The sequence below is a fragment of the Bacillus rossius genome, chromosome 8, assembly GCF_032445375.1.
Source record: "Bacillus rossius redtenbacheri isolate Brsri chromosome 8, Brsri_v3, whole genome shotgun sequence".
Classification (NCBI taxonomy): domain Eukaryota; kingdom Metazoa; phylum Arthropoda; class Insecta; order Phasmatodea; family Bacillidae; genus Bacillus; species Bacillus rossius.
In genome coordinates, this window is record NC_086336.1 from 57398815 (window position 1) to 57412125 (window position 13311).

The 13311-nt window shown below is 39.4% G+C and overlaps 1 protein-coding gene across 1 annotated transcript in view; it reads left to right on the forward strand.

Annotated features, from left to right (window-relative positions):
- Positions 1-1015: 1015 nt before the first annotated feature.
- LOC134535003 (probable oxidoreductase PXDNL) overlaps positions 1016-13311 on the forward strand; it is a 145000-nt gene continuing 132704 nt past the window's right edge. Inside the window, exon 1 of the mRNA XM_063373810.1 lies at positions 1016-1128. Within this exon, the coding sequence (XP_063229880.1) occupies positions 1106-1128 (23 nt within the window). The 5' untranslated portion in view covers positions 1016-1105. The remainder of the gene's footprint in view (positions 1129-13311) is intronic.

The following is a 13311-nucleotide window of genomic DNA, read 5'->3' on the forward strand; positions in this document are numbered from 1 at the left end:
TAACAGAACAGACGAACACAGTGGGGTAACAACGACAGTACAGTTTCAACAAGAACAGTAAATGCAGAAAGACAACAAACAAACCTGGACAACGCAGCAAACATACGAGCACGTTGTAAATAAACAGGTATTATGGATAACACGACGACGACAGCACAGTAGGTTTATTATGACAAAACAATTGCCCATCATCGGGCACAAACAACAGTGCAAAACTGCAATGGCTTGTGTAAAAAAAAATTGTATTAAATGAAAATTCCCCGCGGCATGAATCACTTAAAGAACGCATGGGCGTCGCAACCCGGGGGGGGGGGGGAAGGGGGGGGGGGTGAACACGTCCCCCCCAATAATAAAAGTCTTCAATTTCGTCCCCTCCTATAATAATAGTAAATATAATCACTTTATTACTTATGTTTGTGTACATGTGCGAAATATTGTTAATACTGCTGCGGCATTTAAGTGTAACATTCAGGTTTCTCCTGATGTTTAAATTAATGATTTTGTGTGGATATAGCACCAGCAGATATGTTAACTGTGTTTTTAATAATTTGTTCTCTGAAAATATTTTTTATAAAAAATAAATTATATATTGCAACCAACTATAATTAGAATATATAGGAAAGAAAAATGCCTAAAAACCACCTTTGTTGTACCTTCAAACCCCAAATTTTCCCGGGGGAAATTTTCCCCGCTTTTTTTCCCCAGGGGATGGATATTCCTCAACAACTAAATCAATTGAAGTCCCCCCCTCAAAAAATATATCCTTTCGACGCCCATGAAGAACGTGAGTGTGTGGTGTGTGGAGAGCGCAGCGAGGCGCAGGCTGCTGCTGTGTTGACGTCACGCCGCCGGCGTCTCGGGGAGGGGATGGCGGCGGAAGAAGTCCTGCCGGACGCGTCGGGGGAGGGTCGGCGTCTCCGCGCGGAGGGGAACACGGGGGAGGGGGGAAGCGGGAGAAAGTGCGCGGGGCTGGCGCGCGGCGCGGGAGAGGATGTCGGTCAGTTGGCCGCAGATCCTTGCAGCCGCCGGCACCGGTGCCACGAGAGAGAGAGAGAGAGACAGAACACGAGCGCGCGCGTCTCCTGGGAGTCAGCTGTCCCCGGCCATGGGGCGTGTTCTGATGAGCAGGTGAGTCGCTGCGGATACCAACCCTCCGAATAATGCTCCGAGGTATATGCTTCAGCTTGGAGCGAAAACAATTTTCGTTCTTCCCGAAAATCGTTATTTCAAATCTTTAAAATATTTATTAGTCATAAAGCTCTTTTATTTTTATTTTATCGATATTATCACGTTGGGTAGTGCACATACACAATACTATTCAAAATAGTGGTCACATTTACACATTTTTTTGTTTTGTTTTTGTGGTAGATGTTTATATATATCTTGCTCACGTACGTACTTTCCCGAGTTTGATGCTATATTACTCGAAAATTATTGGATTCGTTTCAAAAATCAAAAAGAGGTCGGAAAAAATTTTCCTCCCCGAGAGGGGGGATAATTGAAGGATAAAAAAATTCAACAAAAATGTCACCCTGCATGACCGTAGAAACACGTTTTCTTGAGCATGTGTAGGCCTAAATTTAATGCATTGAGACAAAAGGAAACACTGATATATCTGTGCCTGATAGAGTACTGCCTGCAAATCTGCTCCGAGTGCGGGCAGATTTCGGAGATGATATTTGTGGAGAAGGGAGGAGGGGATTAAACAGATGGAAGAGACACCCCTAAAGGACAGGAACGGTCATTGAGGGCCCTCATCAACGTATGCTGCAAAACGGGATGCAGAGCTTCAAATGAACACTCACACGATAGTTTAGTTTTCTTGTCATTTAAATTATTTTAGGGCTATTCAGGTAAATTCACTGTGACAGCTCTTTTGTATTTTGTGTTAAAACGTTGTTTACAAGATTTCAAATGTCACGCATGTTATAATCAGGAACAGTTGACAGCTATTAGGTAACAGATTAATTTCCGGTGGTAAAATTCGGAACGAAAGATAAAATTTAGCCTTTAAGCGATGACCCTATAATATTATTTTGAATGTTTAGATAAAGGCTCCCTGCAATTTTCTGTACCACTTACCAAACTGCTGTGTCAAGAATTTTAAATAACTAATAACGCCCGTCGAAACTCCCGTTTTAGCCTTGTTCATTTTCTTTTTAAAATGTTAAACATGAACAATGAAACGAAACTTGTATAAACTAAGGGCCCCAACACTATTAATTACAGTAAATTTACTGACTTATCAACGAAGAATTCACCTCTAAGTAGAAACATTTTAGAAAACTGGATCTTCTTAGAAACTACGCTGTATTTGAATCACCGAATTCTGTTTTTCTGTATAAAAAAGTTGAACGCATACGTGAAAGAAATAATTAGTTTTTGCACGAGTCGTAACCAGTTTTTTTTTAAAATGTTTTTCGTATAAACTAAGATTATTCTTGTGGAGTTATGTTCAACGTAAGTGAATTTGTACTCGTAAATTTACAAAGATAACGATACTTTTAGGAAGATCCCTGGACAATTTACAACCAGCGTTCTTAGTTAATTTAAGGTGAAAATTTTTAACAGTGCACTGTATTATTTACATGTACAATTTTCAAGCCCAAGAACTAAAAAAAATTAAAGACTGTAAATACCGTAACCATAACGGTAAACGTGAACTGCGTTTATTGCACACTTGTGATGTTTCCTAAAGTGTCTGTTAACAATATACGCTTGAGTTTCGTCGTATCAGGGTAAACCAAGGCATTGCAAACTTAACTTTGAAACTACGCTGGGGGCCCAAAGTCCCGGGTATTTCGCCCCCTACCTGCTTCTTCCTCCTGAAAGGCCCCTGTTCGTAATCGAACAGACACTTTCCAGAAATATTGTAGCTCTGTGCGCCATTTGACGGTCCAGTCGCGCGACCGCCCACGCGCAGTGCAGATCTTCAGGAAAGGAACACGCGATTGGTAAACGGGAAGCCTAAGATGTCCATCAAGTTCCTTCCCTGCCCGATTACACCCGAACAATTCATCTTCGGCCAACCTCGGGTGTATTTATATATATTTATATTTCTCTGTTTATTTTAATGTAGCTATACTAACCTAACTAACCGTCCATAGTGTTTTAATGTAGCTAACCTAACCGACCACTTTTAATATTTGAACTAATTTTCCTGCGCAAAAATAAAACAAATCCCGAAGTTGGCCGAAGGTGAATTGTTCGGGTGTAATCGGGAATGGCAAAACTTGATGTGCATCTTAGGTCTCCCATTGGAAACTGCTCCCGCTGCCAGAGCGGTGTCTGTTTACGAACAGCACTTGAGAATGCGTAGAGGGCGGATAAGTAGTTCGTTTTCCGTATTTCGTATTTAAGCTTAATTCATAGGAGAGTGAAAATGGCTAAAACGCCTAATTTTAGAATATTTTTTTTTTTTTAACATGAAACGTCCGGTAAATATTCCTTGAGAGCACCAAAGGGCCTTGCATTGCGAGAAGCCTAAGATGTACATCAAGTTCTGTCCCTGCCCGAACACGCCCGAATATTCACCTTCGGCCAACCTCGGGATTTGTTTTATTTTTGCGCAGGAACAAATAATTCAAATATTAAAAGTGGCTGGATAGGTTAGCTACATTAAAACACTTTAAAACACTATGGACGGTTAGTTAGGTTAGTATAGCTACATTAAAATAAACATATAAATATAAATATATATATAAATAAACCCGTGGTTGGTCGAAGGTGAATATTCGGGCGTGTTTTGGCAGGGACAGATCTTGATGTACATTATTAGGCTTCCCTTGCATCACACCTTTGTCTTCATTTCCCTGCAGTATAATGTTACGGTTACCACTCATGTTTCATAGGTTGCCCCACGCACGACGAGAAGACTGCGCGCCGGTCCACATCCTTGAGCTCAGAGGCGACACATTCGCTAGAGGCGCGAACACGAAATACACTCCTAACTAGGCGGGACTCCGTGAGACCTCACACTAACGTCAGATTCCAAGTATGAATTTTGGGTTGTTAACTTCGAACGTCACCTACGATGCATGTACCTAGATTTTGAACCAGGTTGATTACTTGCGCTCAATGTTACGTTCCTGCGAGTGGTTCCGTTGCTTGATGAGGGGGGGGGGGGGGAGCGTGGGTCTAATGGTTCGAGTCCAACATATTCGTATATTTGTGAGCGACGAGTCTGGGCCCGGTTGTTCGGGAAACGCTGGTCAGGGCTCCGCTCTGTTTGTACTGTACCGACGCACTTGTACGGTGGCAGTTATAGACTTTGCGGGTCCATCCCTAGGAAAATTAAAAAAAATCTCTTTCAAACCAAATTTTAAGCCAACCTGGAACTTAAAATTTCTACGATGGTATTTGGTCTGGTAACTGCTCCCTGATGATGGCGACTGCAAGGTCGACCGAAACGTCGGTGACATATTCGCCTTGGACGCGGCTACAACCCAGAAGCCAAGCAACTCTGGACAATGGCCGCGAAAGCCTGCGATCTTTGCTAAAATTTTTTCCCCTTAAAATTTGATATTCTTTCCTGATAAATAATTATCCTCAGGACAGTTTTATGAATGCTGACGATCAAATTCCGGTGGTATTTCGTAATTGTACGTGGCAATAAACACTTAACAAGTTTTTCTAATACGAAATGAATTGAAATTTGCATTGACCAGCACTTGAGTATACGTGCTAATAAATTTTAATTTTTTTCACATTAATGTCCATTTTTTTAAGTGTTACACTAGACAAACACATGAAATAAAAATTATTAAAAAAAAAAAATGGTGGCCGGCCTTGGAGCCCCTGCGCCTGTGAAGTAAAATGGTTGTCATGAAACTGTAGAAACATATTCAATACATTACGTAAAAATTATTTATTTATTCTTATTCATTTTTGTACTTTTAAGATGTAAAATTAAATTAGCAAAACCAACGTAAAATTAAATTTTTTTTAAGTTGCTGGTTGGGTTGAAAATGTTGATTGAATGAGTTTATTTTTTCAAATTTTTCCGGGAGCCTTTCCTCTGGCGACTATTCTACAACCTTCCCCCCCCCCCCCCCCCCCGGCCACCAAGGGTTCTTCCATCCCTTGGTAAAGTCACTCTCAGAAATAAATGGTGGGCCGAAAGTCACGAAGGGGTTATAACTGTGTGAATAACTTTTTATTCATCATTAGTTTCCTGTTGATCACGAATTGTATTCCGCACATAAACGTAAACAATCTCCCAGCCTTGGTTCTTTAAGTCTGTGAAAGATCGATGGAAACTAATCAGGGCCGTAAATTGGCGCCCTAGGCGAAAAACCTTAATCCCCCCCCCCCCCCTCGCCGGACACCCAAAAAAAAATTGTCCTTGCCTCAAATACATCACGTAAGCCTAAGATTTTGTCAACAATCAAATGTAAGCAGGCTTGTTTTTTTCTTTATTTTTTACTTATTACAAATCATAAACAGGTCACCGTGGACTTTGAATAATTACTTATATCAATATAAACATTCCAAACTGTTACAAAAATCCATTTTCATCTAGTTTCAATAATCGTTAAACATATTATATCAGCTGTTATGTGTCGTGCTGCGCCCTCCCAGCTACTTGGCGCCCTAGGCGGTTGCCTAGTTCGCCTGTATGGACGCGCCGGCCCTGAAACCATAGGCGTGCCTACAGGGGGGGCCAGGTGGGCCATGGCCCCCCCTAATGTAATCACTCAGATCGGCATTTTCTCTAATGCGTTCGTTAATATTCGTATATTCCTGGCACTGGGACACTCAAACTGTTTTTCAGGTTTCAGCATGCTAATTAACAATATTTTTAAACATTTTATCGTTCTGGAAATACAGCCACCTTAGTTTATTTAAACCATGAGGTCCCTTAAAATGGCCAAGCAAAAAAAATTTTTTTAAGAGGTTTGTTAAAGATTGGTTGTCTGAATTGCTGTGTTTGCAGTCACAAAAAGAAGTTCATTTCAAGGTAGATTTGGACCAAGCTATTGGAAAAATCGAGAGGGAAAAATGTGTAAGTACCCTTTAAACATTGTCTATGGAAAAAAAAAAAAAACATATTTTCAAGATTGTTAAAATTATATGGACATAAATATTAACTAGTAAACATATCTCGTTGATACTGCACAAAAATATAAACACGGCAATGAGTGAATGTATTTAGGCTATTTAACATTCTAAATTCAGATTCTGATTTAAAAATTTAGCAGGGCCCCCCCTAATGGAAATGTCTGGGCACGCCTATGCCTGAAACTAATGATAAATAAAAAAGTTACTAACAGTTAAAAGCCCTTCGTGACCCAGGAACCAGGGCTTTGCAGAAGTAAATGTCCCAGGGCCGCCACCGCTCAAAGCTGTTAGGCCTGAGGCCTCGCCGTGTGCAGACACACACGCGAGGTGAAGTGCTCCTTGACCTTTAGGCCCGGGGGACCTTTGAGCGTCCCAGTGCTCCAGTGCATGCGAGTTTCCTTGGCGTCACGAGCAGTTACGGGACTTGCTGGTAGCTCTCTTGCATTTCTGTCGGGTCACCTCGCCAGATTTTCGAGCTGCAGAAAATTACGCGATTGACGACTATTATTAAAAGTTTCGGGACTTTTGTAGATATGTGTTATGAAAATTTGAGATGAAACATAAAATGCGAGTGAGATCTATATCACTCCGTGCTAACCAGCACAAACTGTACAGCTGCTTCAAATTACGCAACAGTTTCCATTTTGTTGTTGTTGAGAACTATAAAGAAAATATTTTTTTTTTCCTCAGTAAAATTAATGTTATTTACTTCTTCCTACCGGGCCTTTTAAGGCGTATCTTTATGTGTGAATTTACATTTCAAACGTCAACTACTTTTGTTAAAGCTTATTCTGACCCTTGATCTCAACACTCTCCCAATTTTGGGTTCGAAAAACGGCAGCAGTATATTTTATTTATGACAAGCAAAAAAAATTCAAATAAAATTAATTGTACATTTAATTACTAATGAAATTTTTATTTTATGTATTTAGTTTACTTGGGCCGTAATAGGTACCTACTTCTTTGAGGTTACAATTATTTGGCTTGTTACACAAACTTTTCCTTATACTGATTATAACTAATAGTGAAGAAAGTTGTTTTAGTTAAATCACAGTGTAAGCATTTATACTTTGTTGTAAATGTGCATGTCGATAATACATTTTGTTTGCAACATTGTAAATTAGCAACAATTATGTGGCGATAAATCATTCGTGGCAAAGGAAGTGCTTTTAATAGTTTGTGAGAACTTTGCTTGGCATTGATTTATCAGCACTCGTAATGTTGCTGCGACTTTCTAAAGACATCCCCGCCTAGTCACGGGTGTTAGTGAGTGAAGCGGAATGATAAGTGCGACGCTCGCTGGTTCTTCTAGCGCGGTATCGCCTCTAAGCGCAAGACTCCGAACTGGCGCGCAGTCTTGTATGATAAATATAAAATCGTATGGCAAATGAAGATAAATAAATTACTCTGTAAACACGCGTTTTAGTTATTTTCACTTTTAAAGTTTTAAAGCGAAATACGGAAGGAGATCGATCTACTCAGCCGCCTTCAGCGTATTCTCAAATGATTTTCAAAACAGAAGCCAGACATGAGGAGGGCCTTCTTCTATTGGTAGCCTTTGTGAGGCTTGGTTGTCAGCAGTAGCTGACCAGTTGTTAATTTCACTAGCATGTAGTCCGAGAGCTTCGACTTAGTCTTCGTGCGTGTGCGACCTCAGGGGAGAAATGTAAGTTTAATCGAGTCGTCAGTGAGGCGGTGGCCCTTTTGGTGGCCTTTTTGTATTCCACACTGTCAGAAGTGTTGACGTTATATTAATTTTGAATTAATATTGAATTTGAATAAAATGTCTGTGTACCTGAAACCTTTTACCTTGATTACCCAACTGCTCCAATCACGTAATCCGCAGTCCTAGCCAGGCTCTGGTCTTCCTTCAATCCCTAATAGGCCCCCACCTATTACAAGTTCTCACGTCACGTGGTTTCTCCTGGAGCTCTGCACACGGCGCGTGTGGTCCAAGTGGTCGGGGGGCCTTGAAAACGGCGAGTGTCACGCCGGCAATTAGGCCCGATTCGGGCAGTACATTTCACCTGCGGCGAGGTCGTTAAGAGACGGCGACGGCTCGAATAAGGGACCGTCCCAGCACCAGCCCGGAGTGGGGACGCACCACAACGCCGAAATGCCACAACGCCGAAATGCCAAATTGACCACAACGCCGACAGCTAGAAAACTGCTGTGTACCACAACGCCGTATTACCACAACGCCGAAATACACTAACGCAGAAAAATGTCATTGCAGGACTGCCACAAAGGTTAGGTTAGACTAGGTTAGGTTAGACTAGGTTAGGTTAGACTAGGTTAGGTTATACTAGGTTAGGTTAGGCTAGGTTAAGTTAGGTTAGGTTATATTACGCTAGGTTAGGTAAGGTTAGGTTTGAGTGTGGTATTTCGGCGTTAAGGTGCATTTAAGAAACTCACACAAATTCATTCAGTTGTTATTTCGGCGTTGTGGTACACAGCAGTTTTCTAGCTGTCGGCGTTGTGGACAATTTTGACATTCGGCGTTATGGTATTTCGGCGTTGTGGTAACGACCCGTCCGGAGTGATCTCGGGCACCACGGAAAAGTCCAAAACAAGATGGCCGGACCGATATTCGAACCCGAGGCCTCTGGAATGGAGTCGAGTGCCTTACCACTGCGTTACCTCGCTCCGTTGGACGCTTGTAGAATTTTTTTTTTCATTTGTAAGTGGGGTTTTCCCCCCTAGAAAACATCCTATCCAAGATTTAGTCACGGAATAGTACTCATCATTTCTAAACATTTTATATCATCATACTAGCTGATGCACCCGTGCTTCGCTACGGCAGTCAACAGGCAGAACTCATCATACATGTCCCTCCTCGCGGGTACTCTGTTGCCGTGCCTCGAACGGAGGGGGGAAAAAAATGAATATAATTTTGAATATCAACTTGGAACTAAGATAAACGGTAAGAAATGCAAACCAAGTACGGCCTTTTTTTTTTAAGTGCCTTCAAATTACATTAAATTAACCAGTGCCGTACTTCGATATGATGGCAAAGATAGTAATTTTTGCAAAGACTGGATTATGATCCCAACGTGAATATTATGAGTCATCAACAATGCAGTAGCCGTTTCTATGGAGACGAATAAAGCGTCAACAATGCAACCGCCTTTGCCATGGTAGTCGAAGAAAGAAAACATCATAAACAATGCTGCAGCCGTTGCCATGGAGATTATCCAGAAAACGTGGTCCAAAGCGAAATAATAATAATAATAAAAATGCGCGTGCAACTCAGGTCACGTGATAAAAGTGAAACCTCTTTGGCAATTCAAACCTCGACTCGTAAGTATATCGTAAGAGATATAACGGCAGAAAGAGAGAAAGAGAGAAAGAAGACATTTTTCTAAATAAAAATGAATTAAAAATTATTACTCACTTCTAAATAACGGCGCAGGATATCAAAAATTATTATCCACCTGTGGCGATAGCGCGAACCATAATTCCAAATACAAAGGGAAACTTTACAACATTAAATGTTTAATGAATGGTAATAAAATGGGCAGTATTTTGAAAAAAAATTCTTTGTTGAAAATCAGGTCTAAAGCCGGGTTTTAGTTTTTTTGTCAAGTTTTTTTTTTTTTACGTTTTGATCGGAAACGTTTCATCATAGAGTTTAAAATTTTGTTCTGCAAATTTAAGTTTTGACGGTTTATGTAGCTGCTCGGGCAGAAGGTGCGGATAATACGTGTGATTTGCATCAAGAAATGTCGTTGATAACACAAATTGAGTATATTTATCACGCTCGGCATTATTAAAAAAAAATTACGTTGAATTTCGTGTCCGAATTTCGTATTTTAAGTGTAGGTATTTGCCAACATGAAAACTTATGAATATGCACGGGTTAGATGTACACATCTCTGGCCAGCACTAAAAGACTAGCTCACTTTTTTGACGTGACAACGTCAAATAAATCGATGAACGCCGGCTGCACGCACGAAAAAGTGTCCCGTTACCCACATTGTCCCGTTACGCTGTGTCCCGTTACACTCATTGTACGCTTGCGCCGCATCTATCTCTCTTCCACTCGATTGGAACAACCATCGATTTGACTTTTTTGAGGCACATTAAATTTGAAACACTCCCATTCGTTTCCTATCCTTTTCCTATCATCGTCCTATCCTTAACAGAATTAACACAGATTGTGAAGAAGTTAAATATCAAACGTGTATAAAAGTTATAGTTAAAATAATCTCTTCGTTTAAGTAATAAACATATTTGGATTAATGAGTGCAAATAAAAGTAAATTTATCAATTAAATTGTATATTTCATTTCACAATAAAAATGATTCAATTTTATTCATAGAAGTATGCAATCATTTCATCAATGTTTTGTTATGACGTTGTCACGTTAAACTATCGTCCGTAAACCGACTTTACAGACAACCAATTTTTTTTTGTAATCGTTGTACTTTTTGATTATGGTCGTTCGCCGCCGGGCAGGCTCGGCGTTCCGGGTGATCTCCCCTCGCACCGAGGCAGGGTGTCCACAGTTAGTACTTTCCTACTAGATCTAGTACTTTCATAAGTTTTTTAGTGGCCTAGTACAGATCTAGTACATTTTTCTTTAATATAATAATATTACAGTAACTCCAATATGTTTTATTATTAAGCGTAATTATTTTTAAAAAACTATGGAATGAATGTATGTGTGGTGTGATATTTAAGTTCGAGCATTGCAATGTCATAATAACTTCCTAAATTGTTAAAAAAAACCATAAGAAATCATAATTTAGTACTTTTTTTTTTTCAAATCTAGTACTTTTTTCTCGCCTAGGTTGGTACGAAATATTTTTTTCCTTGTGGACAGCCTGCACCAAGGAGCAAAACAAGACCTCCCGCGCTCCGTGGTCACGTCGCGTCGCCACTGCAAAGAAACAGCGGAGCGACCGGTGTTACGACCCTGGCTCGCAGCCCGCGGAGTAGAAGGAAACCCCACGGCGGGTAATGCCACTTTCTCTCGGCAGGCGGACAAATAATAACCTCGCCTCGGTGTATTCCTTATGGATCTCGTCTTATCGGCAGCATTAAAAGCGATTGCGTTGGGAAAGAAAGTTACGCACGTGCATCAGGCAGAGCAGTCGGTCCAAGCCGGTTTTGGATGTTTTGGAGGACAAAAAACTTTGTGTATCTAAATTACGTAACGTATTTGAAAGTTATACTCCTTTATGGTTTGATACACACTGAGAATCTACCACTCGGTCTCACACACCGAGTTGGTTGTATAATTATCGTGCCACTAATTAAGAGATATTCCTGTAAGTTTATTCCGATAGCTCTATAGAATTTGATGTTGAGTCACACATTTGGTCACGAGATCTGTACTATTATAAAACTGTAACAGAGGTGTGTCTATCTGTTTGTATGTTTAATCATTGCGAAAAAAACTATTGAACCGATTTTGATGAAACATTTTGTGTTTAAAAGTTTAATATCAAACTTAAAAACTTGTGTATATTTTATCTCGCTACGATAACTGGAGCTTTCTTTTCACAACCAAGTGTAACCAACGTAAGGTTACCCATGTCAAGTACATTCATATTAAATGTGAATGAAGAGTGTGTAAAAAGGTAAAAGGGGGGGGGGGGAGGTTAGAGTGTCCCTTGCAATAGACGCTACGAGGACGGAGCTGCAATATGCCAGAAAGATTAAAAATAAATATAAAAAATTTGAAAGAATTCCTTAAAATATGACTTGCCTGATTGGTTTAGAAATAACGAAATTAACAACTAATATATATAGGTATTCGTATGGAATGCCATGCATGAAACTTCTATTTCTAAGAATTTCTGCTTAATACAATGCCAATATATTTAAATGCTAAAACTATTATGTAATTTGATACTTATAAGTACTTACGTATTTAATCGAAATGACTCCACATTAGTAGATCGCATCCGCGCGAAGCCGGAGTGGGTTGCTAGTATTTACTAAAAGGTATTTTCAAACTGTATAAGGTCACGCAAGAGATTATAATCATGAACACTTGCCTCTATGAGATACCTAGTATTTAGGTAAATATCTATTGAGGAAATTGAGACAAAACCTAAAGTGCAAAACAGCTATCGTGATTAACTTAAACAACAGTAAAGACAATAAAAAGAGAGATAATCAACTCGGCGTGTAAGACCATACGTTAAGGAAATAATCGTAGAGGTTTGTACGCATCTGTACGCGTCGATGATTTCAGCACGCGGTGACGTGACGTTTTGTTTCCTAGAATGTACCTTGAGTCGACAGGTTTTCTTTGCTCTTCGTCATGACCCCATATACAGACTGTTGGAGCGCAAATTATAGCAAACTGATGGGCCGTTTTGACGTGAATGAGTGAGCAATACATATATTTATATACAAGAACGTCATTGTGGCGTGAAGGTTTTCTATTCGTTATGCCTGTTGTATGTATCTACGCTTTTGCAGACTTGAAGGTATTTCTTGGGGACTTATTCGTGACATTTTTACAGTTTAAGGTTTTACACTATCACATAATGTAAAGTAAATACCGAAAAAAAGAAATTACCACAAATGAACACCGCAATATTTACAAAAATGAATTATTCAAAAGAATTGGTATATATAAAACAAAAATGATGACTTTTGTGTAAAAACACATGGCGGTTGAGCCACGACTTTATTCCTCCAACAAATAACCACTGTGAAATCGTGTTTACCATTTGCATTGCCCACCCGATTGCCAGTCTGTACCTGAAACTTAGCATAAAAATATAATAGTATTAGATATATTTTTGTTGTGATGTTATTTCTTATTCACTTATTTTATAAAGTTTTTTATTTGTAAATTAATGATTTTGGCTAGTGGTTTATTTATCATTATATGTATTGTTTTAATTTATTTTTTCTTTATTTTTATTTTTCATGTTATTTATTACTTCATTTCAATCAATAATTTTATTTTATTTATATTTTGAGGCTAGTCTTATTCCTACCAATATTTTTAATTTTTGGTTGGGGGTATCAAACTGAACGTCTTTAGGCTGGTATATATATTTTTTGTTTCCTTTAAAATCATAATGTGTTGATACACATTGTGAATTAATTAATCACAAGTTAGTGCATCGAGTAGCAGTCTAGCGAAGGTATATAATTAAGGTGTTAATACTACCAAATTGTAAGGGGCAGGAGTAGTGTAAATTGAAACTGCTTCCACTGGGATTTTAACTCACGTGTTCCTGGATATCATTTATGTCAGTTTTTAACCTCATTATTTTCTGAGTT